The sequence below is a fragment of the Stomoxys calcitrans genome, chromosome 5, assembly GCF_963082655.1.
Source record: "Stomoxys calcitrans chromosome 5, idStoCalc2.1, whole genome shotgun sequence".
Lineage (NCBI taxonomy): Eukaryota > Metazoa > Arthropoda > Insecta > Diptera > Muscidae > Stomoxys > Stomoxys calcitrans.
The window spans coordinates 60,280,572-60,307,736 of NC_081556.1; the positions used below are offsets into that span (position 1 = coordinate 60,280,572).

Consider the following 27,165-nt stretch of genomic DNA (forward strand, 5'->3'; position numbering starts at 1 on the left):
TGGCTTTCTTCAGTGCATCCATTCTGAATTATATTTTAGTCCTTATCGTGCTCTCAGGCCCAAATAGAAAAGTCCATCGCATTGGCATTTGGCGAATTGGACTGCCACTGTGTGGAAGAAATGAATTGCGGAATATGATTTTTTAGACATTCTTGGTTTAAATGAGCTTTATGTGACGGTGCCAAGTCTTTTTGGTGCGTCCATGGTCTACTACCGAAATGTTAACCTGCCCTAAAGTAACTTTCAAAAGGTTTTCCCGATAACAATTCGCATTTACTTTGACGGCAGGTCATCAGAGGTCATAGCTGCCCATACCATCACTTAAGATTGAAAATAACTTTGGGTGGGCGTTCATAGTCTCTTATTCTCATAATTGCCGTTGGTTAAGGAATTTGCTCAATTGGGAAATTTTTACTTTTTGCTTCGGTTATAAGGCTTGACTTTGAGCTCAAAATTCTTTGCATCCTTTCTTTAACGATTTGGTATGGTTGGCATGGTTTTCGTTGAACTCGAGCCTTCACTTTCCTAACCGTTTTTTGGGCCATCATGGCGTTTGACAATTCTACCAATATGATTATATTGGTTTAATGTGCGTTATCAGAATATTTTGTTCACTTTGAGGTGTTTGAGTCCACCAACAATGGCCAGTTGTGACTTTTTAGCCAAAAGAATATCTTTATTTTTAACTTACCAAGAAAGCAAATGCTTTTTGTGGCTTGTAAACAATATATTGAGCTGTTTTTAAAACAAATATTATGTAGCTGTCATTTCTGTCATTTGACAGATATACCAGTGTGAACTTGGCAACACTTCGTGTCAGATACCAGTAAAGTTACAACTTGGGATTAGTGTTCCAAGTTTGAATGTACCTGTTTATTTATTAATAACCTAAGTTGTGTTCAGTTCTCATGCCTCATTTCTTTTTCGTAGAACGTTATTTGGCGATATAGGGCTCCCATCAAACATAAATACCCATGTTAATGTTCGTTTTGCAGAAATAAACAACTATGCTAAAGAAATACAAATTTTCACCAAACTGTAGGAGTGCACTTTGTTTCATATTTTCGTCGCCCCTCCACTACTCACTATGGACCGCATTTATCGGGATACAAAGCATTCACCCGTTTGAGGTTGGTTAATGAGTCTGATCAAAAAGCTCTTTGCGTATAAGCAATTTTCCTGTGCCCAGGTAATGAGGACGCATATGCCATTGTTGCGGACAAATGAGGCCAGACTAAAACCTAATTAAATACTAATTGAATATATTGCAGATAATATGACAATATACTTGACTCAATTGTTAGTTTATAGCGTTTTCGAGTAAAATAGCGACATTTAAAAATCCATATTTGGTTTTCAATGTGTAGAAGCTTTTCGCAATAGCAGATGTCCATGTTCAAGGATAATTTGATTGCACATTGAGAAAGAGTTATGCGCTTAGTACACTCACAAATTTAAAACGAAATGATAAGTAATGGGCTATGCAACTTACGGCCTTATTCGCACTCACAAATTTAACACGAAATGGTAAGTAAAATGCTGTGCAACTTACGGCCTTATTCGCTATCGACTTTTCCTTTACAGAGTAGAACTTATGCCCCGTAAAGGAAATGCCGATTGTTTTGTTTTCAAAATTTAAATCCCCGATGAAGATCACCGGCGGTGGTCGAAATATTGGTAAAAATTACAAGTAAAACAATTATATAAAACACCAACACCTGTTTTTGTAAATTGTTCGATGACCTCGAGCCAAACCAAGAAGACAAAGTTATGATTGAAAAAATTTTAAGAAAAATTTCATCAAAATTTTTCTTTGATAATTTGGAAAAAAATGTTAAAAGAAGTAGCGCAGAGCTTAGCATGTACGCCTGTGACGCTGAATGCCTGGGCTTGAATCCTGACGAGACCATCAGAGAACATTTTCAGCGGTGGTTTTCCCCTCCTAATGCTGGCAACATTTGTGGGGAATTATGCCATGTAAAAACGTCTCTGCCAAGAGGTGTCGCACTGCGGCACGCCGTTCGGACTTCCCCTATCGCATAGCGTCACCGACAGCTTATCAAAATTTAAGTTATATATCTTCAGCAAGGTCTTCCTTATCACACAGCAAAATAAATTTGTGCACTTTTTACCGTTTTGGCTAACAAACGGAATGACTATATGAATATGCCCCCTATCCCATGGTGTGGTGGGTATAAAAATGGAGGATATGCGTTTCAATAAAAAATTTCGCTTTTATGGTAAACTTTACTATCCATATAATCCATACGAAGCTAACGAATACATTTCTTGATAATCTCAGATAATCTATAGAAATGGTGCTAAACACAGTGTAATCGTGGTGAGGTTTTTGAAGTTAAAAAGTATTTTCTGTGACATATGGTGGTTTCACGTACATTTTTGTATACTCACCACCATATAATAAGGATAAAATAATCTCGGCACTTCGTTTGTTACACCAAAATATTGTTTTGAGACCCTTTGGGTCTATACGGTGTCTGATCAAAAAACAATCGTTATTTTCAAACATCGTGAGTTACGTATGTTCGATTTTCGCATTGTCATACCCACCACCGAAGGATAGGCGTATATTCATTTTGTCATTCCGTTTGCAACTCATCGAAATATCCATTTCCGATACTTTAAAGTACATATATTCTCGATCGTCGCCAAAATCGAAGACAATCTAGCCGTATCCGTCCGTCTGTCTGGCTGTCTGTTTTTATACAGTTTTTTGTCCATAGGCTGGTTAAGTTCGAAAATGGGCTATATTGAACTATATCTTCATATAGCCCCCATATGCACCGATCCGCCGATTTAAGGTCTTAGGCCCATAAAAGGACAGTGAGTTGTGTTAGGTCACTGGATATCCTGCTCCACTTTGGCCCAGATCGGTCCAGATTTGAATATAGCTGCCATGACGATCGATCTCTCGATTTAAAGTCTTGGCTTGGCCCCATAGAACACACATTTATTATCAGATTTCGCTGAAATTTTACACAATGACTTATGTTAGGCTTTTCGGCATTCGTGTTCTGTATGGTTCATGAAGCGGACAAAATAGTTATTGATGAATAAATTAATACTAAATTTCCCATGAACATTCCATTAGAGAACATGGAATACTTTTCTCATATCAATGAGTGCAGCCCGATTAAATTTTAAGTTTAGTGATAAGGGGTCTCCTTGTTTCTGCCGAGTTTTACCGGCGTGCGGCGTAGCGACACCACTTGGTAAAAAAGTTTCAACAGGATACCTCACAAATGTAGCCAGCATTAATAGGGGATAACAACCGCTGATAAATTTTCTGATGTTTATGCCGGGATTTGAATCCAGATGTTCTTCGTCATAGGCGGATGTGCTTAACTCTGCGCCACGGTGACTTCCGTTAAATTAATAAATATTTTTTGGAAAAATTTCAAATAGTTGATACTTTCAAACCTCGTACATATGTATTTTCATGATCGTTTTGACATTCTAAGTCGGTAAGGCCATGGGATATAGCCCATGTGGATACCTTCCACATAAATTTGTTCTTCGAATTGTTTGAGCCACTAGAAGCCTAAACTTTTACACACATGAGCTTGAATTTGGTATGGTCCATATCTGACCTAGATAGGTCAATAAAAATATATAGGCCCATATACCGATCCTATGAAATTGCTTCTTGAGCCCCTATACGCCTTATCTTTATACTCTCGACCATAGCATAGGGGGTATATCATTGCGTTATTCCTTCCGTCCGTCCATCCTAGTCCATCCCTCCGTTCGTCCATTTGTCTGTCTGTCGAACTTTAGAGGGCGCAATTCTTATCCGATTTAACTGAAATTTTTGCACGTTGTGTTTCGATATAATTATCAAAAATTGTGTTAAGTATGGTTCAAATCAGTCCATAACCTGATATAGCCGCCATATAAACCGATCTCTGGATTAGACTTCTAAGGCATCTAGAGGGTGCAATTCTTATCCAATTTGGTTGAAAATTTGCCCATGTCGTTTTACAATGACTTCAAACAAGTGGTCCAAGTATTGTCTTAATCGGTTGGTAACCTGATATATCTGCCTCTGGAGGAGCAATTATTACTCGATTTGCCTCAAATTTTGGAGGTGGTGTTTTTCCTTAAATTCTAACAGTCATGACAAGTACGGTCCATATCGGTCAATAAATAAAATCCCAAATAGGTATATCTCCATATTAATCAGTCCCCGGAAAAAGTGCGTAAAGTTTCAATAAAGTCCTCACTGTCGGGAAGCCAAGATACGGCTCGCCAAAATTAGTGCATTAGTAATTGAATGATTTTCGTTTTTCAAAAATATAAAAAAATCCTTAAAATACTCTTTAATGAAATGTTACTCTTTGTTTCTCTTTGCAGATCCTCCAGGACCACCATACATTGAAGGCTACACTCAGGGAGAGACTTTGAGAAGGGGCCAGGCAGTCGAATTGGTTTGTCGCAGCAGGGGTGGGAATCCAGCAGCTCAACTGATATGGTACAAAAATGGTCTGCAAACGAAAATGGCCTACAAGTAAGTACGCTAAAGAACATAAGGTAATAGCACTACTACAGCGAGCTTTTACCGCCATTAACTTTAAGCCAGCGGAAACTAGCGCAAGTATTACACATTTTTTGTGAGCTTTATCGGGTTCTGTTGCTGTTTGTTGCCGACAACCCTTTTTGCCCTTTTTGAGCAAGAATTTATTACGAAAAATATATTATACGATATCATGATACTCAAATTCATTAACGAGCTCTCTGTGTGGAACAGACATTTTCGTATTAACACTTGTTTGAAAAGTAATACGGATTTCATTTAACTCGAAACTTGTGTTAATTTTGTATTGTACATTGCGTCTCTTATACTTGAAACAAAAAAAAAAAAAAAACAACGGACAAAGTCAAAGAAGAAGCAACAACGATAACGACAACACCAAAGGAAAGTTAAACAAAAGTATCTGCAACTTTCATAATGAAAAATTGTCAAACAAAGTCTCCGTCGTGATTCTAGAGAAAGCGCGTCATCAACGTCAACGTCAAAATAAACATTTGTATTTCAAATTGTCTGTAAAGCACTGCTTGGAGCTACTGAGTGTTCTCTCTGCACTTTTCCTTGCCAAATGACGACAATTTTATGGGGGGGAAAGAAAAGAAAATTTCCTAAACTTTGAGAATTTTTCATTTTCAAAATTTTATATGAATTGGTCTATTGTCTTCTCTCGTTGCAGGACCATTGGTCGAATGTCGGAGAATGTGTACAAATTTACGGCGGAATCGAGTGACAACAAGGCTCGTTTTAGATGCGAAGCTATCAATGTAATGTCTCCCGCTCCTCTCAAGGCTGAAGTTGATCTCACAGTTCTGTGTAAGTAAATCTATACAAAAAAATAGTATAAAATGTTCCTCTTATAAAATAGCTTGAGGTGTAACAAACGCAATGACCAGATAAGTACACCCCCATCCTACGTTGGAGGGTAAAAGAAAATCATCATCTTTTAATGCTGCCGAAAAACAAACCGCAAACCAAAAATTTCGCTTACGATAAGTCAATGCATTTCTTATTGCAACCAAAATTTCGCTCGAGCTGCATACCGGCCACGACTTTGAACTACTGTGTGCAACCTAAAACTGCAGATATCCACAGATGTATGAGATGCATTAAAACACGAACATGTGAACAAGTTTTTATGCCCCATGTAAAGATTGTAAAAACTTAGCTCAAAGCTTGTTCTTTCTGTAGGCAACACTCGACTGGGGGAGGCACCCGCCCAACTAGCAGTACTTTGCAACAACCCTCTTTGTATGTGCCCTTGTTAACATTTGCAGCATTTGAACAACACTTTATATTAATTGCGTCGAGTTGTTCCCATCTGCCCGCACAGTTGTATATATGGGGTTACATATGGTTCACGAATACTTGGTGAAGAGTTTGTTTTATGACTCTTGGAATATGTTAAACTACGGACAGACTTTGACTGTCAACATATTCATATGATGTTCCAGTATATCTCGGAGCGGCGTAGTAGAGCGTTGCTGTCGTAGTCGGATATGCTTGGCAAAAGCGTTCCACAATTGTCGCCTTCGTGTGCCAGAGTGGCTGTAGTATTCATCAAATCGGGCATTGCAAATGGTGTTGCTTTTAATTTTTCCTAGTTTTGTTCTAGTTGTTACTTTTCTTTGTTATTTCATAGCTATTTCTTTGGCCCGGCTTAAGCTGGTTGTAGCGGCTGTAGATCCAAATACTTACCGCTTCCTAAGTTGGAGTAAATGCAGCACATCTTCGGCCTCGTCACTGCGATATCATGCCACTTACATACAATGAAACGTAAACAAAGGATAAGAGCCCAAAAAAATTTATATCATTAGATAACAAAGCCATGAATTTTGGCGAGCGAGTGGGAAAGTGACATAAAGTGGGAGAGAGGGAGGAGCATCCAGTAATGTTCATATTCCCCAAAGGCAACAAGTAAACTATATATATATACCACTTATATTTGCGTGTTCGTTTGCCTAGTAGTTTCGTCGAGTCAGTGTCCTTTGGCAAACAATCCAAAAAACTAACAAACAAAGTTGTGTTGAGTTGTTCGACCGAGCTTGTGGAATGCTTAAATGTGTATGTGTCGATGGTTATCTTAATAGCACAAAAATGAGTATTTAATAACCTTTTAAATATTCACATATGGCTCTTGATATACACGGCCAATTGATAGCAAATGATCCCGCCAGGATTTGAACGCATCGCGTATTGTTTTGAATGCTTTGGCAAAATACAAATAATTTCATTTAAAATGCTATTGATAACAGAAAGACCATTAAAAATTCTATAATTCATGCTTATATAATACGCAACGAAACTTTAAATGCATAATCCATGTAGCAAACACACATATACATACGTACATGTGCTTACACTTACAAAAACACGCTCACAATTCAATTCATAAAAACCAATTACCCGAAACCCATGCCTATCCTGCGGGGAATTCTTAATTGTACCAAGGACATTTATTCATTTAGTCAACCCTAAGCGATAATGAGGACGTACAGATGCTTGCCTTAAGTCATATGTCCACAATAGAAATATCATTTCAATAACTGCACTGCACTTACGCATTAGCGAAGCAAGAAGAAGACTCATCGAAATGTTGTCCGTCTGTCGAAAGCACGTTAGATTTTAAAAGCTAGAAAAGGACCTGGAAACCACCGTGGCACAGAGGTTAGAATGTGCGCATGGTATGGTCTTAAACATAGGCACGAATTACGTACAATAACAATGCTCTATATAGCAATTAAAAGTTGTGGGTCAACCCCCTAAATTGTGGTCTAATATGGTGCTCTATGAAATTCAATTCCGAATGATTAGCCTATAGAGTCACATTGAGGAAAACTTCAACTGAGGATATTCCATACAAATTTCTCTAATTTTTCCGAATTTTATGTGTATTTTTTTTAAACTTTCCTATGGCTCTTATAAAATCACCCTTTTTAATAAATTTTACACTCAAGGACACTTGCTACTCAAAATAGCAAAATTTGTTTGCAAATGAAAAGTTTTTGTTTTCTGGAAATGGGAAAGCAATCGTAGTAAACATTTTTGTCTGCTATTTCAACTAGTAAAATCTGCTGTTTTAAATACAAAATACTGCTAGAATATTGAAAACATGTTGCTGCATTTTTTACGAGTTTAGATGTGATACGGTGGCTCCATCGGAGCTCGAGGTTTTCCTTAATTTTTTTTTACAAAAAGTGCGCTTATCTACACTCTGGATGTTGCAAAGCCATCACATCGGATTAAACATTATCAACAGGTTCTTTCGATGTCAACTCAAACTGGAGGGAACCTTTTTAATCTATAGGGTGATTTTTTTGAGGTTAGGATTTTCATGCATTAGTATTTGACAGATCACGTGGGATTTCAGACATGGTGTCAAAGAGAAAGATGCTCAGTATGCTTTGACATTTCATCATGAATAGACTTACTAACGAGCAACGCTTGCAAATCATTGAATTTTATTACCAAAATCAGTGTTCGGTTCGAAATGTGTTCAAATTTTGACAAATTTTGTTCAGCGATGAGGCTCATTTCTGGTTGAATGGCTACGTAAATAAGCAAAATTGCCGCATTTGGAGTGAAGAGCAAACAGAAGCCGTTCAAGAACTGCCCATGCATCCCGAAAAATGCACTGTTTGGTGTGGTTTGTACGCTGGTGGAATCATTGGACCGTATTTTTTCAAAGATGCTGTTGGACGCAACGTTACGGTGAATGAACACATTTCGAACCGAACACTGATTTTGGTAATAAAATTCAATGATTTGCAAGCGTTGCTCGTTAATAAGTCTATTCATGATGAAATGTCAAAGCATACTGAGCATCTTTCTCTTTGACACCATGTCTGAAATCCCACGTGATCTGTCAAATACTAATGCATGAAAATCCTAACCTCAAAAAAATCACCCTTTATTATTGCAATCATATTTTGTCCCGAATGGCATGCATGCTCGATTAATGGTTTTTCCCATTGGCCCGGTTGCCTAATCTAACTTATCTCATAGATCTTTCATTTGAGTACCATATAGTCTCGGTTGACCAACATTTACGTTTGGAGTCGGACCCACAGACACGTGTCAAAAACCTTTCCTTTCAGTCCCTTATTGTCGCGATATGCATGTCCTGCTGAAGGGCTAGATCCTTAGTACTAATATCAGATTCATACTCTACTATCGAAGACCTTTCAATCAAGTTCCATAATATCCCATGGCCTTCTCCCGAAGACATTTCATTTCATGTCTATTTGGTGTCAATAGATATATATCTTATATTGTAAAATCGGTACATATTGGGCCTTTTACTTCAAAGAAGGCGAAATTAACCGACCTTCGATCGGGCTTAAGATTTTCTCCGTAAGGAAAGGCAAAAGTCGGCGATGCCGACTGCATAATTCCCTACACCTACCCTATAAGTACATCGTGGTAGCTATATCTAATTCTGCACCAATTTGATGCACCTCGGCGGATGTTTTCAGATGGGATATTAAACGATCCGTATCAAAATTCGAGGAAATATGTTGAAACTGTAATAACTACGGTTGGCAAATGACAACATTATTCAAAATACCCAAAATCTGAGCTATATCTAAATATAAACCGATTGCGACCCAACTCTACAAATATTGTGGTGGTCGTCGAAAAAAGCGTTGTGCTAAATTTTAGATTGGTCAATAAATGCCCTTTCAGAGACAAAATTCGAAAGACTTATCAGAAGAAGACTTGGACAAAATAATTTAGATTGTTCAAAAATAGAAGGCATTAAAGGCAATGTCAATAGGATTACGACTGCACTAGTGGAGTCTTTGGAAGATATTTCGAGAAGGAAAATCAGCCCAATAAAAACCCTGGATGACCGGAGAGATTCAACATTGAGAAAGAGGTCCACAGACTTTACTGGAGGTGGAATTCGACGGGACTGGACCTAGGGTCTCAATGTTAACCCAGAAAAGACCGAAATCTACTTGTTAAGGAGGAAAACAAAGGTGGGTCAATTTAACGCACCACGTTTCTTCAATAGAGCGATTTCGATATCTGGCAATGACAAATTCTCAGGAGTGATCTCGAAGATTCACAGATGTGGGCCTGAATCATGCTGAACCACAGAAGATAGGAAGACCAATATTTACTTACGCCTCAGCAGTAGTTTGGTGAACTACAGTGGAGAAAAAGAGACACGTAAGGACAAAACAACAGGTTCAGAGAACATGAGATGAGACGTTGGAGCATTTTCTATGTCATTGTCCGGCTTTGACGGCTAACAGATACCCGCACTAAGGTGGGGACATAATACCAGACATTAACCAACTTAGTGGCTTGGTATGGAAAACAATTAAGGGTTTTCTAATTAGCACGGAATTCCTAACTTAGGTTTTCTTTTTCGAGGTTAATTTGTATACCCTCCACCATAGGATGGGGGTATACTAATTTCGTCATTCTGATTGTTACTCCTCGAAATATTCATCTAAGACACTATAAAGTATATATATTCTTGCCCGCAATGAGATTTTAGGGCGAACTAGCCATGTCCGTTTGTCTGTCTGTTGAAAGCAATCTAACTTTCGAAGGAGTAAAACGAGCCGCTTGAAATTTCGCACAAATACTTCTCATTAGTTTAGGTTGGTTGGGATTGTAAATGGGCCATATCGGTTCATGTTTTGATATAGCTGCCATACAATCCGATCTGGTATATTGACTTCTTGAGCCTCTAGAGGGTGCAATTATTATCCGATTTGGCTGAAATTTTGTGCAACAGCTTCTCCCGTGACCTTCAATATACGTGTAAATATGAAATAATCAGTCTATAGCCCGACACAGCTTTCATATAAACCGTTCTCCCTATTTTACTTCTTGAGCCCCTAAAGGGCGCAATTCTTATTCGAATTGGCTGACATTTTACAAAATGACTTGTGCTATGGTCTCCAATCTTCAGTTCAATTATGGTCCGAATCGGACCAAAACGTGATATAGCTCTAATAGCATAGCAATTCTATGGCTAAAAAGAGGCCGTGATGGTGGCCGTGACGAATCAGTATATAAGATTCTGCCCGGCAGAACAAGCACACTTTTACTTGTTTAGTATTAATGCTGCACAACAAACCGATTACTGGCTTAGGTGTATGTCCATTGTGGCATGGGGCAAAATTTTTATTCGCATCTTCTTTTCCATCTAACCTAACATACGTGGCAAGTATGACTTGAATCGGTATATAACTTGATGTAGGTTCCAGGCAAGCCGATCTCCCAATTTGACTTTTTGAGGGAGCAATTCTCGTCTGTTTTGGTTGAAATTTTGCACGACGTCTTCTCTTATAGCAATGAATCGGTCTGAATCAGTCCATAACCTTAAAAAGCTTCAATATAAACCAATTTCCCGATTTTAATTTTTGCGCCTCTAGAGGTCGCAATTTTCATCCGATTTGGCTAAAAATTTGCACAGTGACTTTTTCTTTGATATGAAGAAAAACCGATCTCCCGATTTTTTTTTATTTCAATTCTTATCAGATTTGGTTGAAATGTACACAACGGCATCTAGTATGGTCTCCAACATCCAAGCTAAGTAAGTCCCGAACCGGTTCATAACCTGATATAGCTCCACAAGCATAGCAATTCTTAAACATTATCCTTTGTTTGCCTATAAAGAAATACCGGGCAAAGGACTTGACCAATGCGAACCATGGTGGGGGGTATATAAGATTCGGCCCGGACGAACTTTGCACGCTTTTACTTGTTTTTACTTTACCAATATACCACACTATTTTTTATATACAGTACTAGATAATATTATTTTTTTGTGCTATAAATACAAATAAATAAATATTAAATATCACAAAATTTAATTTTGAACCTAAATACCTACACACCTTGAAGCATTGCCATTGAAATTATTTTCTTTTGCTTGCTTTGCATGTAACAGGTGTGAAAGTTGCGACAATTATCACCAAATAATGAAACCGAACAAAGTGCATAAATTTAATTTTGCAATACGGTTAATTACATCCATTCTGTTTTCACACCAAGACACTAATTGTTATCACATTAGTTTCATTGTAAGAGTTAATTAGCTTAATTAAAAAGCAATTCTTGTTACATTGAAAACGCCAATGAATATCTTCAATTGACGAATGATTAGCTGCTATGTCGGACTTCAAGTGATGGTTACAGAGTTATTTTGCGGTTGAGGTGGACACCTTGGTAAACTAAATTTAGGTGATGGGACGTTGAAATAAATTCGTAATTCTCTCCCCCGCTTCGTTAATTTAGCTGTTGGAAGTGAAATTGTCATGTCGATGGTAGTAACCCCTTCTTTACTTTGTTCCTATTGTAGAAGGCAGGATAGATCAACAACATTATGAAGTGCACGTCTGTTTAATTGACGTAAGGTGGTAAGGCTGTGTGTCAACCTTTGAAAACATTTCGACAAAAGAGTGAAATTATTTGTAAATTATGCGAATTCTCAAAACGCCTGTGCCATTGAATGAATTAAATTTATTAACCCATAAACTGACCCTGACTCCAGCTTACCTTATCCAATCAGATGAAATTCCATATATTCATGATTTAGAGCATTTATATGGACATATTATTTTTTAAACTATTGAATATTTTCTGTTTTATTTTTAATTTGAAAAAAAAAAAATTTAGAACACGTAAAAAAAGGAAAGAGAAACAAGCAAAAATTGTAAAATTCATTGATATTTGCCCTGCCAGGCAAAAATCTTGGAAAAAAATATTTTTTTCATAACTCACTCTGTTTTACAACAACACCAATGAGGAAGGGTAAAAGTCGGGCGGCGCCGACTGTATAATACCCTACACCTACCTTATAGGTACAATGTGGGAGCTAAATCCTCTGCTGAACCAATTTTGATGGACCTCGGCGAGCAAATATGTTCAAACTGTAGAAACTACGGTTGACAAATGACAACATTATGGCAAACTGCTCAAAATCTGACCAACGAAAATGGGAGCTATATCTACTTCTGAACCGATTTCGAGCCAACTTCTCAGATAATGTGGTAGTCGTCGAGCAAGGCGTTGTACAAAGTTTTAGGAAGATTGGTTAATAAGTGCGCTTGCAATGGCTCTAGGAGTGAAAATCGGGCGATATATATATATAAGAGCTATAATCTGAACCGATTTCTATGAAATTCACCAGTAATGTCGAGAGTCGTAAACAAATCCTTCCTATCAAATTTCGCAAATCGGTTAACAAATGACAATTTTATTGCATTATTACTTCGATTCGGACGAACATATATATGGGAGCTATATCTAAATCTGGACCGATTTCAAGAAAACTTCTCATATATTGTGGTGGTCATCGAGGAAGGCGTTGTACAAAATTTTGGGAAGATTGGTCAATAAATGCGCTTGCAATGGCTCTAGTAGTGAAAATCGGGCTATTTATATATATGAGAGCTATATCTAAATCTGAACCGATTTCTATGAAATTCACCAATAATGTCGAGTCATAAGAAACCCCTTCCCGCCAAATTTCGAGAGAATCGGTTAACAAATGACCTCTTTATTGCATTATTACTGCAAATCGGACGAACATATATATGGGAGCTATAGCCAAATCTGATCCGATTTTTTTCAATTTCAATAAGCTTTGTCTCTAGGCCGAAAACATGCCTGTACCTATTTTGAAGACGATCGGATGAAAATTGCGACCTGTACTTTGTACACAATTCAACATGGACAGCCGGTCAGACAGACGGACGGACAGACAGACGGACATAGCTAAATTGAATCAGAAAGTGATTCTGAGTCGAGCGGTATACTTATCAATGGGCCTATCTCTCTTCCTTTTGGGTGTTACAAATAAATGCACTAAGTTATAATACCCTGTACCACAGTAGTGGTGTAGTTCGATTAAAGGTTCAAAATGAATGATGATCAAATGATCGGCTATTTTCTTAGTTCAGCTGTTAACTTAATTACGATACGATTGAAAGCATTAAATGAAGATGTTCATAATCGATCTTTGATTGCATCAATCATTTGCAAACAAAATAAATTTGTTATGCCTGTAGTTGTTGTATACACTACTTATTATTTGAAAATTCATAACGGAGGACAAACAAAGAGTTGGCAGTACTACGATTTCAGTCATATGCATAAAAATTCTGTTTGAGTTAGTGCTGTAAACAGTTACTTCAACCGAATATGTTTTAGTTATTTATTTAAGGAATATCACTAAAGGTTTTTCTTCTCGGTGTTAAGTTGGGAAGTATTTATTAGTGCAAAAGTAAATGTCCCGTATGGAATTAATTAATTATACTACCTAAAAGTTTTATAAATCAGAGTTTTAATTCGCGCACATTTTATTAACGATAAGTTCACTGAGTTAAATGGACAAGCCGCATCGTTCAGCTGTCGGTTATTGACAGTGATGCAGCCACTTCATCATGTTGGCGTAGTCCATTTTGTTATAATAGTTCCAAGATACATGGAAGCGATTTGAGGTTTCTAGCTGGATGTTTCTTTGTTAATTGTAGAAAATGTGTGTGTTTCAAGCTGTGATGTTCTTGCATATTTACATATTGACATGTATGTTGAAGTTCATGAGAGAAGTCGTTGTACTAAATTTCAGCCATATCGGATAATAATTGCGACCTCTAGATACTCAAGAAGTCAAGATCCCAAATCGGCTTATATGTCAGCTATATTAAGTTATGGAGTTATTTGGCAAAAAAAATTGGCACAGTTGTTGGAAGTCATAAGAAAACACCTCATGCAAAATTTCAGCCAAATCGGATAGAAATTGCGCCCTATAGAGGCTGAAGAAGTTAAGACCCCAGATCGGTTTATATGACAGCTATATCAGTTTACAGACCGACTTGAACCACACTTAACACATTTGTTGGCAATCATAACAAAACACCTCATGGAAAATTTCAAATCGGATAAGAATTGCTTCACCTAGCGACGCAAGAAGTCAAGATCCGAGATCGGTTAATAGGGCAGCTGTATCAAAACATGGACCGATATGGCCCATTTACAATACCAACTGACCGACACTAATAAGAAGTATTTGTGCAAAATTTCAAGCGGATAGCTTTACTCCTTTTAAAGTTAGCGTGCATTTGACTGACAGACGGGCGGAAATGGCTAGATCGACTTAAAATGGCATGACGATCAAGAATATATATACTTTATGGGGTCTCAGAGGAATATTTCGAGGAGCTACAAACAGAATGACGAAATTAGTATACCCCCATCCTATGGTGGAGGGTATAAATATATGTCAAAAGTCTTCTCTAGTAGTTTTTCCATGCAGTACTATTTTTGGTACATACCAATAACGAATATAAGGCAATAACCTCAGTTTCAACATTGGTTGTTGCAAACGAACTGTTTATGAACTTTCGTCGCATGTGAAACCATTAACATTCGGTTGGCAAAAAAATGGGTTGAGGTTGAAGTTTTTCACCCCTATTCCGAAAGCAGAACACTGCTTAAGTCTGTACCTGATTCTTATCCACAACTTCATTGTACTAGAGAAATGCCATTTCCATTTTCCGAGGATGGTACAGCGGTGTCATTTCTCCAAATAGATTTTAAATCTGGCTACATAGAAAAGGATTTTTCAAAAACATATTCGGTTTATTAAATACTCCATAAATGTCTCGGCAATCTAAGAAGGGCAGTGGATAAACCCAAGTAAAATGCTACATTGCAGTATATCTTACAGCACTTTTAACGTGTTCACCAATTAGTGTTTTTGCAGATTATGCTCGTAGGAACCATTCTTTAGCATGTAATTCTGCACCTTCTATTTCACATGATTTGTTGGAGTTTCGCAAAAATCTTGTTTTCGTGCATAGTGAAAACTCTTTCTCTCTTTATCGAGGTGATGAGGTTGTGTTATGTTGGATGTGCGAGTATGTGTGTATGTCAGGGTCCTTTGACATGAAGCGTAAGTCTTACACATACTGAGGTATGACTTGGATTCTGTGGCTTTTTGGAACACATTTCCTGTTGCTTCTTGCCGAAAAATCTGAACAAAAACCTCTATCGAAAAAAACCAACAACTGCAAATGGTGGCTGTGGGTAAAAAAAACAACAGAAACATAAAACATAAAAGCTCGAAAACACGAAAACACGATAGCAAAGCAAAAAAAAAAGCAAAGTCCGTTTGCATATTTTATGATGATGTTTATTCTTGATGAGGCGCAAATGTATTTGTTTGGCTTGAAAATCGTGCACCATACAGATAATAAATAATAAAGAACGGCGCAGGCTAACAACCAACTAACACATGCCAAACGAAGGAGGCACTTTTACACTCTACATATTCCATTTAATCATGTAAATAAGTAAACAAGTCCACCGCCATACGTTTATACATGCACGCATACACGCCAAGAGATATAAATTTTTGCACATTCTTCTATTTTGACATGTTTCTCATGGAGGTTTTCAACTCGAGGTCGAAATGCTACATTTCTTAAAATTTGTAATGGAAATCACAAAAAAATATTTCATCGACAAAAAACCTCAGGAAAACGCTTTATTAAAGAGAGAGGGAGAGAGAGATTTTTTTTTTTTCAATTTTATCAAATTGAAATCACTTTTATATGGTTTTTCCCTTGGAAGTATTAGCTCTAGATGGACTCGCTCACCTACGTTACCAGAAGAGACCAAACTGATATTATCATAAAGCGCACAAAAAAATACGAAACCCGAAAGTCAAGAATTCGCATCCGATTTTCAAATTAGTCTCAATATGTCTTTTGGATGAAAGATATATATAGGAGCTATCGGGTAGTATTCTGGCATTCAATTTGAAGAATGGAGGGTATACTAATTTCATTATTGCGTTTGTAACACCTCTAAATATGCGTCTAAAACCCCATAAATTATATAAATTCTTGATCGTGATGACATTTTAAGTCAGTCTAGCCATGTCCGTCCGTCCGTCTGTCGAAAGCACGGTAACTTTCGGAGGAGTAAAGCTAGGCGCTTGAAATTTTGCACAAATACTTCCTATGAGTGCAGGTCAGTTAGGATTGTAAATGGGTCAAATCGGTCCATATTTTTATATAGCTGCCATTAAAACCGATCTTGGTCTTGACTTTTTGAGCTTCTAGAGGGCGCAATTCTTATCCAATTTGGAAATTTTGCATGTGGTGTTTTGGTATCACTTCCAACAACTGTATGGTCTAAGTCGGTTGATAACCTGATATAGTTGCCATTTAAACCGACCTTGGATCTTGACTTCTGAGTTTTTTTCCGATTTGGCTGAAATTTTGCACGTAGTTTTGTGGTATGACTACCAACAACTGTGTCAAGTATAGTCTAAATCAGTCTATAACCTGATATAGCCGTCATATAAACCGATCCGCTTAGAATTCTTGAGCCACTAGAGGGTGCAATTCCTAACCATTTGGCTAAAATTTTGCATAAGTTGGTTTGGTATGACTTCCAAACAATTGTGCTAAGGACGGCTCAAATCGGTCCATAACCTGATATAGCCACCTTATAAACCGATCACCCGAGTAGACTTCTTGAGCCTCTAGACGGCTCAATTCTTATCCGATTTGGCCGAAATTTTGCATAAAGCCGCCATTTAAACCGATTACACGATTACACTTCTTGGACTTCTAGAGAGCGCAATTCTTATCCAATATGGTTGAAATTTTACATAAGTCATTTTGGGTATGACTTCCAACAACTGTTCTAAGTATGGTTAAATCGGTATAAAACCTGTATTCTTGTAATCAAGGTACATGTCACATTTGTTGTCCGATTTTCAAAAAAATTTGCACATGTCTCTTTTTTGGTACAAGAACAAACGCTCTTGGTTTTGAAAAAATCGGTCCAGATTTAGATATAGCTCCCATATATATCTTTCATCCGATATGCCCTTTTAAAGCTATAGGAGCCACAATTTTAGTCCGATCTTTACCACATTTAGCATGATATGTTTCGTGTGGTGTCTTAAGTGGTGTGCAAAGTTTCATCCAAATCGGTTCAGATTTAGATATAGCTCTCATATATAACTTTCATCCGATTTGGCCTATTAAGGCTGTAGAAGGCACAATTTTGTACCGATCTTTAGCAAATTTGGCACGAAGTGCTTTTTGTTGCGTCCCAATATGTGTTCAAAATTTCATAAAAGTCAGATCAGATTTATATGTAGCTCCCATATATAACTTTCATCCGATATGGTCTTTTAAGGCTGTAGAAGGCATAATTTTGCTACGATCTTTACCAAATTTGGCACGAAGTGCTTTTTTTTGTAGTATGTGTACAAAATTTCATCAGAATCGGATTAGATTTATATATAGCTCCCATATATATCTTTCATCCGATATGCACTTTTAAAGCTGTAGCAGCCACAATTTTGGTCCCATCCTTACGAAATTTTGCAGGAGATGTTTTATTTGACGTCGCACTACATGCAAAAAATTTAATCAAAATCGAATCAGATTAAGATAAAACTCCCATATATTGGGTTGTCCAAAAGGTAATTGCGGATTTTTTAAAAGAAAGTAAATGCATTTTTAATAAAACTTAGAATGAACTTTAATCAAATATACTTTTTTTACACTTTTTTTCTAAAGCAAGCTAAAAGTAACAGCTGATAGCTGACAGAAGAAAGAATGCAGAAGAAAAATCCGCAATTACTTTTTGGGCAACCCAATACATCTTTTTGCGTTTCGACTTTTAAGGCTGTAGAAGCCACAATTTTCGTACCATCGTAAGAAGATCGAAGAAAATTCGATATTTCAATAGGTATGCAAAATTAAAGTCTGGCTAAATTTGGATATAAGTGCTATGTATTAAAAGTATTATTTACGTAGACTGGGTGGTGTATGGCTCCGCCCGATTTTTGCCTTTGCTTGCTGGTTTTCTATTTGAAAAAGACAAAGAACTTGACAAATGTTGGAGGGTATATAAGTTGGGCCCGGCCGAACTTAGCACGCTTTTACTTGTTTTTATAAGCTTATTTAGTGATAATATTCGTAGCTGGTCTTGTTTGAGCAAACCGTTGAATAGAGCAGACTTGTGGTTATTTCCACAATAATACCAAAATCCTTTGGGCGATTAAAAGTTTGTATATATGTCCATTATTTACAATTGGAGTATCTTATATATAACAATCAATTTGTGTTCGTTTGTCTGTGTGTTCCTTATAGACTCAGAAACGGCTGAACCGATTTTCTTGAAATGTTCACAGATGGTGCATAATGATCCCGTGGTGAAAATAGGGTACTACATTTTTTGATATCTGAAGGGGGGCGGACCCTCCCCCTTGCCCTAATTTTCAGAAACGCCAGATCTCGGAGATGGGTGGTGCGATTTAAGCGGAAATTTGTGCGCTTTCATATAGTACCTTAAAAGTAAAAATTTGGTATCCAAATTTCGGATGGGGTACCAAGGGGGCCGCCCCACCCTTAAACCTACCAAACATAAATTTAGACCAATCATGACAATATGAAAGTCAAATGAAAGGTATTTAGGATAAGAAAACGTATCTAATATCCAATTGTCCGACCAAGTGCTAGGGGGACCATCCCAACCCCCCAAAACACCACTCAATCGGATATATTTACTGACCATCGCAATATGGGACTCAAATGAAAGGTATTTGCGAGTAGAATACGAATCTGATATCCAAATGTGGGACCACGTTTCTGGGGGTCCACCCCTTCCCCAAAACACCCTCAAACAGGATTTATATACTGACCATGGAATATGGGGCTTAAATAAATAAAAGGTATTTGAGTGTAGAATTAGAATCTGATATCCAAATATGGGACCAAGTTTTTGGGGGGCCCTTCTTCCCAAAAACATCCCCCAACGGGACAAATTTACGACCATAGCAATATGGGGCTCAAATAAAAAGGTCTTTGGGAGTAAAGCACGAATCTGATATCAATATTCGGGAAAAGTGTCTATTGGGCCACCCCACCACCACAACACCACCCAAATAGGGAGTATTTGCTGACTATTGCAATATGAGTCTCAAATAAGAGGTTTTTTAGAGTAGAACACGATATATATTTTCAAGGCCAACTCACTGAATGGCCGCCCATCCCCCGAAGCATCCACGAAGCCGGTCATGCTTGCTAATATGGAAATATGGGACTCAAAGGTATTTGGAAGTAGACCACGTATCTGATATCAACATTAGGGACCTACTGTCTAGGGAACGTCCCAACACCATAAAAACCCCCCAAGGAGGACGTAAAAGCTCGCCAAGACAATTTGGGTTTTAAAGAGAGTGGAACTAAATATTTATAGTTTTTAGGGCCAATACCTCAAACCGGACATATTTGCTGACTTTTGCAATAAGGAGTTTAAATGAGATTAGAAAACGAATTTGATATCCAATTTTGAGGCCAATGGCAATATGGGGTTCAAATAAATGACATATAGATATATGAGAATAGAGCACGTTGCTGATATATTTTCCCGGCTTAGTGTTTGAGCGACCACGCCAATCCCCAAAACACCCCAATATCGGGCATATTTACCGACCATGTCAATATGGAGCTTAAATAAAAGGTATTGGGGGGTAAAACAAGAATTGATACCCACTTTCGGGACCAATTTTCTGGGGGTCTACCGCTTTCCCATAATACCCCACAAACAGCAATTTTTTAGTGACCATCGCAATATGGAGCTCAAATAAAGGGAGTAAAATACGAATTTGAAATCCAAATTTAGGATCATGTATTTAGGGCATCACCCCTTCCCCAAAACACATCCCAAAGGGAAACAATTTTTCGACCATGCCAATATGTGGCTTAAATGAAATTTATTTGAGATTAGAAAACGAATTTGATAACCTATTTTGGGGCCATGTGTTTGGGGGACGCCTCATCCTGTAAACTTCCCCTAAACTTAATGGCAATATGGCGTTTAAATAAATGGTATTTGAGAGAAAATCACGTTGCTGATATTTTTTCAGTACCAAGTACCTGGGGAACCACCTCTCCCCCGAAATCAGACATTATGAGAATATCGGGCTGAAATAAGGTATTTTATGAATGGAGTACACCTTACATCTAAACTTAAATTCGTAGACCAATAAAGATCATATGGGATTCAGATAAAGGCACATATATTGTTAAACTGTTAGTCAAGCGATATACTATTTTCTAGCATGGTATTTCATTAAAAGCTCTTTAATTGCAAAAATAAATATTCCAAGAAAAATTTTGTTCCATATTAAGTGAAAGAAGGCGCAGCGGAGCGGGTCGTATCTTATATAAAATTCAATTTGTGTTTGTTTGTTAGTTTGTTCCGTATAGACTCACGAAAGGCTGAACCGATTACCTTGAAATTTTCACAGATTGTGTAGGTTGGTCTGGTCCAAGTACCTGGGGGCCGCCACACCCCCAAAACCCCTTAAAATAGGTTTATTTGACGATCATGACAATATGGGACTCAAATGAAAGGTATTCGGGAGTAGATTACGAATATAGTAAGGAAGTAGGAATAGGCTTTATAATTTATTGACAAAGAAAGGCGGCCGACCCTCCACCGTTACCCCAAAAACACCAACCAAAATCAAAAGTGGACCAATAAGGACAATATGGGTATCAAATGAAAAGTATGCGGGAGTAGATAACGAATCTGACATACAAATTCATGTCGATGTATTGGGGGTCACCCCACCCCTACAAAAACGCCCAAAATGGGCACATTAGCCAATCACGGATACAGGTACAAGTACTGAGAGGTCGACCACCTCCTAATACCCCCAAATGGGCATATTTGCCGACCATGTTTATATGGGACTCAAATGAAAGGTATTTGGGAGTGGATTACGAAAATGACATTAAAATTTGCGTTCCAGTATAGGTGGCGCTTTTCCTCCTAATGATACGCCACATGGGTTATTTGACCCATTATAACAATATGGGACTCAAATGAAAGTTATTTGAGAGTAGAAAACTAATTTGATATCCAATTTTTGAGCCAAGTGTTTTGGGGTACGCCACAAAGCACCCCCTAAACTGAACTTCATTTCCGTTGGCAACAATGAGCGAATTTGATATCTGTATTCAGTAAAAAGTGCCGGTGGCCGCCCCAGCCCCAAAAACTTTCCAAACGGTTTATATATACCGACCATGGCAAAATGGGGCTCAAATTATAGGGATTTAGGAAGTGCAGCACGAATTTGATATCCATATTTGAGTCGAAATGTCTGAGGTGCCATCCCTCCCGAATGAGAACATTACCCTTAAAAAGAATATTACCACTAGGAACCGAGAAGGGGCAAATTCTCACACATCATTTCCGTTTCAAGTTTAAACTCAATGATAAGGTACCTTTTTTTATAGCCGTGTCCGGACGACGTCCCGCAGTGCGATACCTCTTTGGGCGAACATTTTTTAAATGACCATGCATTGCATTGCACCTCGCAAATGGCGCCAACATTAAGAGGGGATAAACGCCGCTTTGTTCGATGTTCTCGCCAGGATTCGAACTCGTATAACGACATATGCTACAATGGCACGAATTCGATATCCGCATTCAGGGCGAAGTGTCCCCACCCTAAAAAGATATTAGAGAGTTGAAGAAGGCGCAGCGGGGCGTGCCCGGTTCGGCTAATGTATATATAAGATTTGGATTTGGACAAACTGAAAGCAAATTTACTTGTTGTAACTCCAATGTCCTTTATTATTTACTCAAAGTGGATAGACAGCCGGAAGGTCAGACCGAGGGACAGACAGTAGAAAAACATGGCATCAATATTTTCTTATTTCAGGAATTACAAACCCATTTGATGATTTGAATCAATTTATTAGGTACAGTTATAAATTTAATTGTAATTGAGAAAAAAATGTCTGTTTCTCCCTACGCTCCGTAGGGTATTAAAAATTCCATGAAACCGAGCAATCTATTTCAATTTTTTCTTCGTCCTTCAAAAAAGGCGAAAATACGATTAATATACAAAATATTGTCAGTATTAGCTAAAAAGAAATCAAATAAAACACAAAACACTGACAATGCATTGTGAGTAAAACAACAACGATAAATTCGGAGTAAAAAACAAATAAATATACCAAGAACAGGCGTTTTCTGACAAAGGTTTACTGCTGCCACATCTCTTATGTCTTAAGCAAGCATGTACGAGTTTTTGTCTGTTTCGCTTATAACTTTTTATATCAATATTATAAATTCAGGACCTTATTTTCACTACATCCCCATCCTCCAACGACATGGCCAACTGACAGCAGCATCACATACAAGAACAACAAGAAAGAAAAAAACAACTTGTGCTCCGTATTACTTATCCATCAAAAATGCATTTGTCGTGAATTGCTGTACATTGGGGTTGACAACTTTCACTCAATTATTAAAGTGCAAAATATACATCATGTGTTCAAAGGAATATGTCAAATTAAATTTCCCCCATACATATTTGGTGTTTATTTAATGATTTCTATTTTATCCCCTCAAGTCTTGAACTCTCTCCTCCTTAATCGTATACTTTTTTGTGTCTCTTCAAAATGTCACAAGGGTCTACATCGGGAGAATATCGTTTAATAACTGCCAAAAAAAGTAAGAAAAATATTGCTTCTGGCATGCAGCTCATAGTTTCAAGGTAGAACTCGTTACTAACTGCGCGACTAAGTGGCAAGATCTTACAAACAATTGACTTGACATGCTTTTGAATAGCAATAAACTTAACACTAGGCCTTATTCATGATACATCGCCAATTATAACCCTCGTAAGCTAACGCTACGGAGGCCACTGTAGCGCAGAGGTTAGCATGTCCGCCTATGACGCTGAACGACTGGGTTCGAATCCTGGCGAGACCATCAGAAAAAATTTTCAGCGGTGGCTTTCCCTTCCTATTGCTGGCAACATTTGTGAGGTAATATGCTCTCAGATGACAATTTTTGTGGGTTGTCCAAACCACAATCTACGACAAATTCTAAGAAGTTTTGCTTAAGAAGCCATGGAACTAAAATAAAAATCGAGCTTCCGGTCTAAAACGTCAAAAGATTTATGAACACATGACCAAAACCTAGAAGACCGATTAAGATCTTAAACCTTCGTTTCTTGGAATTTGTCATGAATTACAGTTATAGGAACCGCTTGGTGTGTCTTTTTGGCCCACCCTAATGAGGGTGCCAGCGAATTTATGATGTGTTTAATAGTACATTTTCAGTAACATTTTGAGGCTATTTAGAACTATTGTTGACAGTACTTTTTGTCTTTCACTGATTCAGTGAATTTTCGCTGATGTCTCATAAACCAAAAAGTTTTTACTTGTTCTTAAATTGAGTTAAATTCGACTAGTCCCTTCACTTTTCACCAAGGATAGCATGCGTGATGTTCTTTGGGCAATACATAAATTTATTAGCTAAAACTAACAAGTAAAGGTGTGCTAAGTCCGGCCGGGCCGAATCTTGGGAACCCACCACCATAGATTCTGCTAAAAATGTATACAAAATAAATGTAGTTAAAGGCCATAATTTTATTCTATAGGGTTGCCCAAAAAGTCATTGCGGATTTTTTAAAAGAAAGTAAATGCATTTTTAATAAATCTTAGAATGAACTTTAATCAAATATACTTTTTTTACACTTTTTTTCAAAAGCAAGCTAAAAGTGACAGCTGGTAACTGACAGAAGCTGTCAACGCCGACTATATGAAAAATCCGCAATTACTTTTTGGGCAACCCAATACATACCAAACTCCTGTCAAACCAACAAAAATTATGGCTTCTAGGAACCGAATAAGGAAGATTGAGAGACCGGTTTACATGGTAGCTTTATTATGTTATAGAATGATTTGGACCGTATTTGCCACAGTTGTTGGATGTCGTAACAGAACATCTAGCAAAATTTCAGCCAAATGTGATATCAAAGGACTAGAGAAGTCAAATCGGGAGATGCGTTTATATGGAACCGATTCGGACCATATTTGACATTTTGTTTCAAATCATAGCCAAATCGGACAAAAACTGTGGCTTCTATAGGCTCAAGAAGTCAAATCGGGAGATCGGATGATATGGGAGCTATATCAGGTTATAGACCGATGTAGACCGTACTTGTCGAAACAGTCCACTATGTGCAAAATTTTAGCCAAATCATATGAAAATTGATCCGGTCGATACGGGATGACTATGAGCCCCACACAGGCTGGAACTTTGAGCTCCGACGTGTGTGGTGCCCATCGTTATCACGGGAAGCTTAGCTGAAAGCTACCGGGCGCGTCCACAGGTTGCGGATGGTGGAAAGCTCCGTTTTTATGCGGAGTAGCTGCAAATGCGGCCGCGGGCAGTCAGCGATTTTCGAGAGGACAGTCTCAGAGAGGAGTCAGGTGGCACTGGCTCTTAACTAAATACTGAGTGCCAATGATACTCGAGATGACAAGGCGAGTTATTGGCGCCTTCAAATAACCAATGGCCAACATCAGCGTCTGTTCCCAGGTTAGGGGCGGCTGACGGCGAGCGTCGGATCTTGGAGCAAGCGGCTCGCCACAACGAGGGATACATGCAATCCCACAAACCCATGCGGTTGGGGCGCTGGGCCAGTAACCCGCCCCCGGAAAACATAGAACTATTATGAAAAACAAAGGAATAGTAAAAACGGACCCCCCCAACGTTGACGACGCACGCAAACGAAAAAAGGACCATGATTTGCGGACTTGCACCTGGAATGTCCGCACTCTTTATATAGAAGGTGCAATATACGCGCTGGCGGATGTATTAGAGAAGTACAAGGCAGACATAACCGCCTTACAGGAAGTGCGATGGACTGGGAATGGCGTCACCACAACACCAAACGGCGACGAACTATACTATAGCTGCCATAACACGAGGCATGAGTTTGGCTGCGGATTTGTGGTTAGTCGAAGACTGAAACACCTAGTCTCCAGCTTTACTCCGGTGGATGAGAGGCTAGCCACAATCCGCATAAAAGCCAAATTCTTCAACATCAGTCTTATTAGTGCCCATGCCCCGACGGAAGACAAAGAAGAGCAGACCAAGGAAATTTTCTACGAGCGCCTAGAGAGAGAATATGACCGCTGCCCCGCCCATGATATTCAAATCGTTCTGGGAGATTTTAATGCGAAAATAGGGAAGGAAGAAATTTTTGGTCCAACAGTTGGAAGAGAGATAACGTCCAGTAATGGGTTGAGGCTGATAGATTTCGCCGCGGCAAAAAACATGGTAGTTAGTAGCACCAGATTTCAACATAAAAATATCCACAAAGCCACATGGCTGTCGCCCGATCAAAACACGAGAAACCAAATTGATCACGTTGTGATAGATGGAAGGCATTCATCCAGCGTGTTAGATGTACGATCGATCCGTGGAGCGAATATAGGTTCGGATCATTACCTTGTTGCAGCAAAGGTTCGCACCCGTTTGAACATGGCGAGGAAAGTACGATCTGACACTGCACGGAAGCTGAACATTGAAAAGCTGCAGACACAACAAATGGCAGCGGCATACTCCACTCGATTGACCCAACTGATTGATGAAAGCACTCCTTGTACCGATGATATAATGGCGCAGTGGCAAACTATTGCCCACCCCATGGAAAATGCCGCGAAATCCGTACTTGGGTACCGAAAGCCTCCTCCAAAAAACCCATGGTATGACCAAGAGTGTCGAGATGCTACTGAAGCCAAGAATGCGGCATATAGAGCAACCCTGCAATCAGTAGCAACGCGCCAGATGAAGATGAGGTATCGGGAAAAAAGGAGAGAGGAGAAACGTCTATTCCGCAGAAAGAAAAAGGAAATGGAAAGACGTGAGTGCGAGCGAATTGAGATGTACAGGAGTCAGAATGAAGTCCGGAAATGCTACCTCCTGCAGAGACAAAGAAGGAACTCTGGCAACTGACACAGACAACATGCTGAGGATATGGAAAGAACATTTTACCCAGCTGCTAGTGTCCGATGTTGGCGGCGAAGAGGATACCGCAGAACCAATCCCTGATGATGGTATAGAATGTTTACCTCCTAGTCAGAATGAGGTCCAAGTAGCAGTAACCCGACTAAAGAACAACAAGGCAGCAGGAGCCGACGGGTTACCCGCTGAACTATTTAAGACCGGAGGCGACACGCTGATAAGGCGTATGCATCAGCTTATCTGCGCAATCTGGCTAGAAGAACGCATTCCCGATGATTGGAACCTCAGCATACTATGTCCCGTACACAAGAAAGGAGACAAGACGGAATGTGCCAACTACAGAGGAATAAGTCTCCTCCACATCGCATACAAGATACTCTCGAGCGTATTGTGTGAAAGATTAAAACCTAAAGTCAATGAGATAATTGGGTCCTATCAATGCGGTTTTAGACCTGGTAAATCCACCCTAGACCAGATATTCACACTGCACCAAATCCTGGAAAAGACCCGAGAAGGACAAATCAACACCTACCACCTCTTTGTTGACTACAAAGCCGCCTTCGATACTCCTTTACGTTCGAAGGTATTTCAAGCCATGTCTAAGTTTGGTATCCCTGCAAAATTAATAAGACTCTGCAGAATGACACTTGCTGATATGCGTTCCTCAGTAAGAATAGGAAAGAATCTCTACGAACCATTTAATACCAAACGAGGTTTCAGACAAGGAGACAGCCTATCGTGTGATCTCTTTAATATCCTGATGGAGAAGATTATACGAAATG

At 38.6% G+C, this 27,165-nt stretch overlaps 1 protein-coding gene across 3 annotated transcripts in view; it reads left to right on the forward strand.

The window, feature by feature from the left end:
* The window catches only part of LOC106088805 (nephrin), a 645,485-nt gene that overhangs the window by 253,767 nt on the left and 364,553 nt on the right, over positions 1–27,165 (forward strand). For all 3 annotated transcript variants that reach the window (XM_059368456.1, XM_059368454.1, XM_059368455.1), the window contains exons 5-6: positions 4,375–4,528; positions 5,226–5,362. In XM_059368456.1, coding sequence (XP_059224439.1) covers positions 4,375–4,528; positions 5,226–5,362 — 291 coding nt within the window. The remainder of the gene's footprint in view (positions 1–4,374; positions 4,529–5,225; positions 5,363–27,165) is intronic.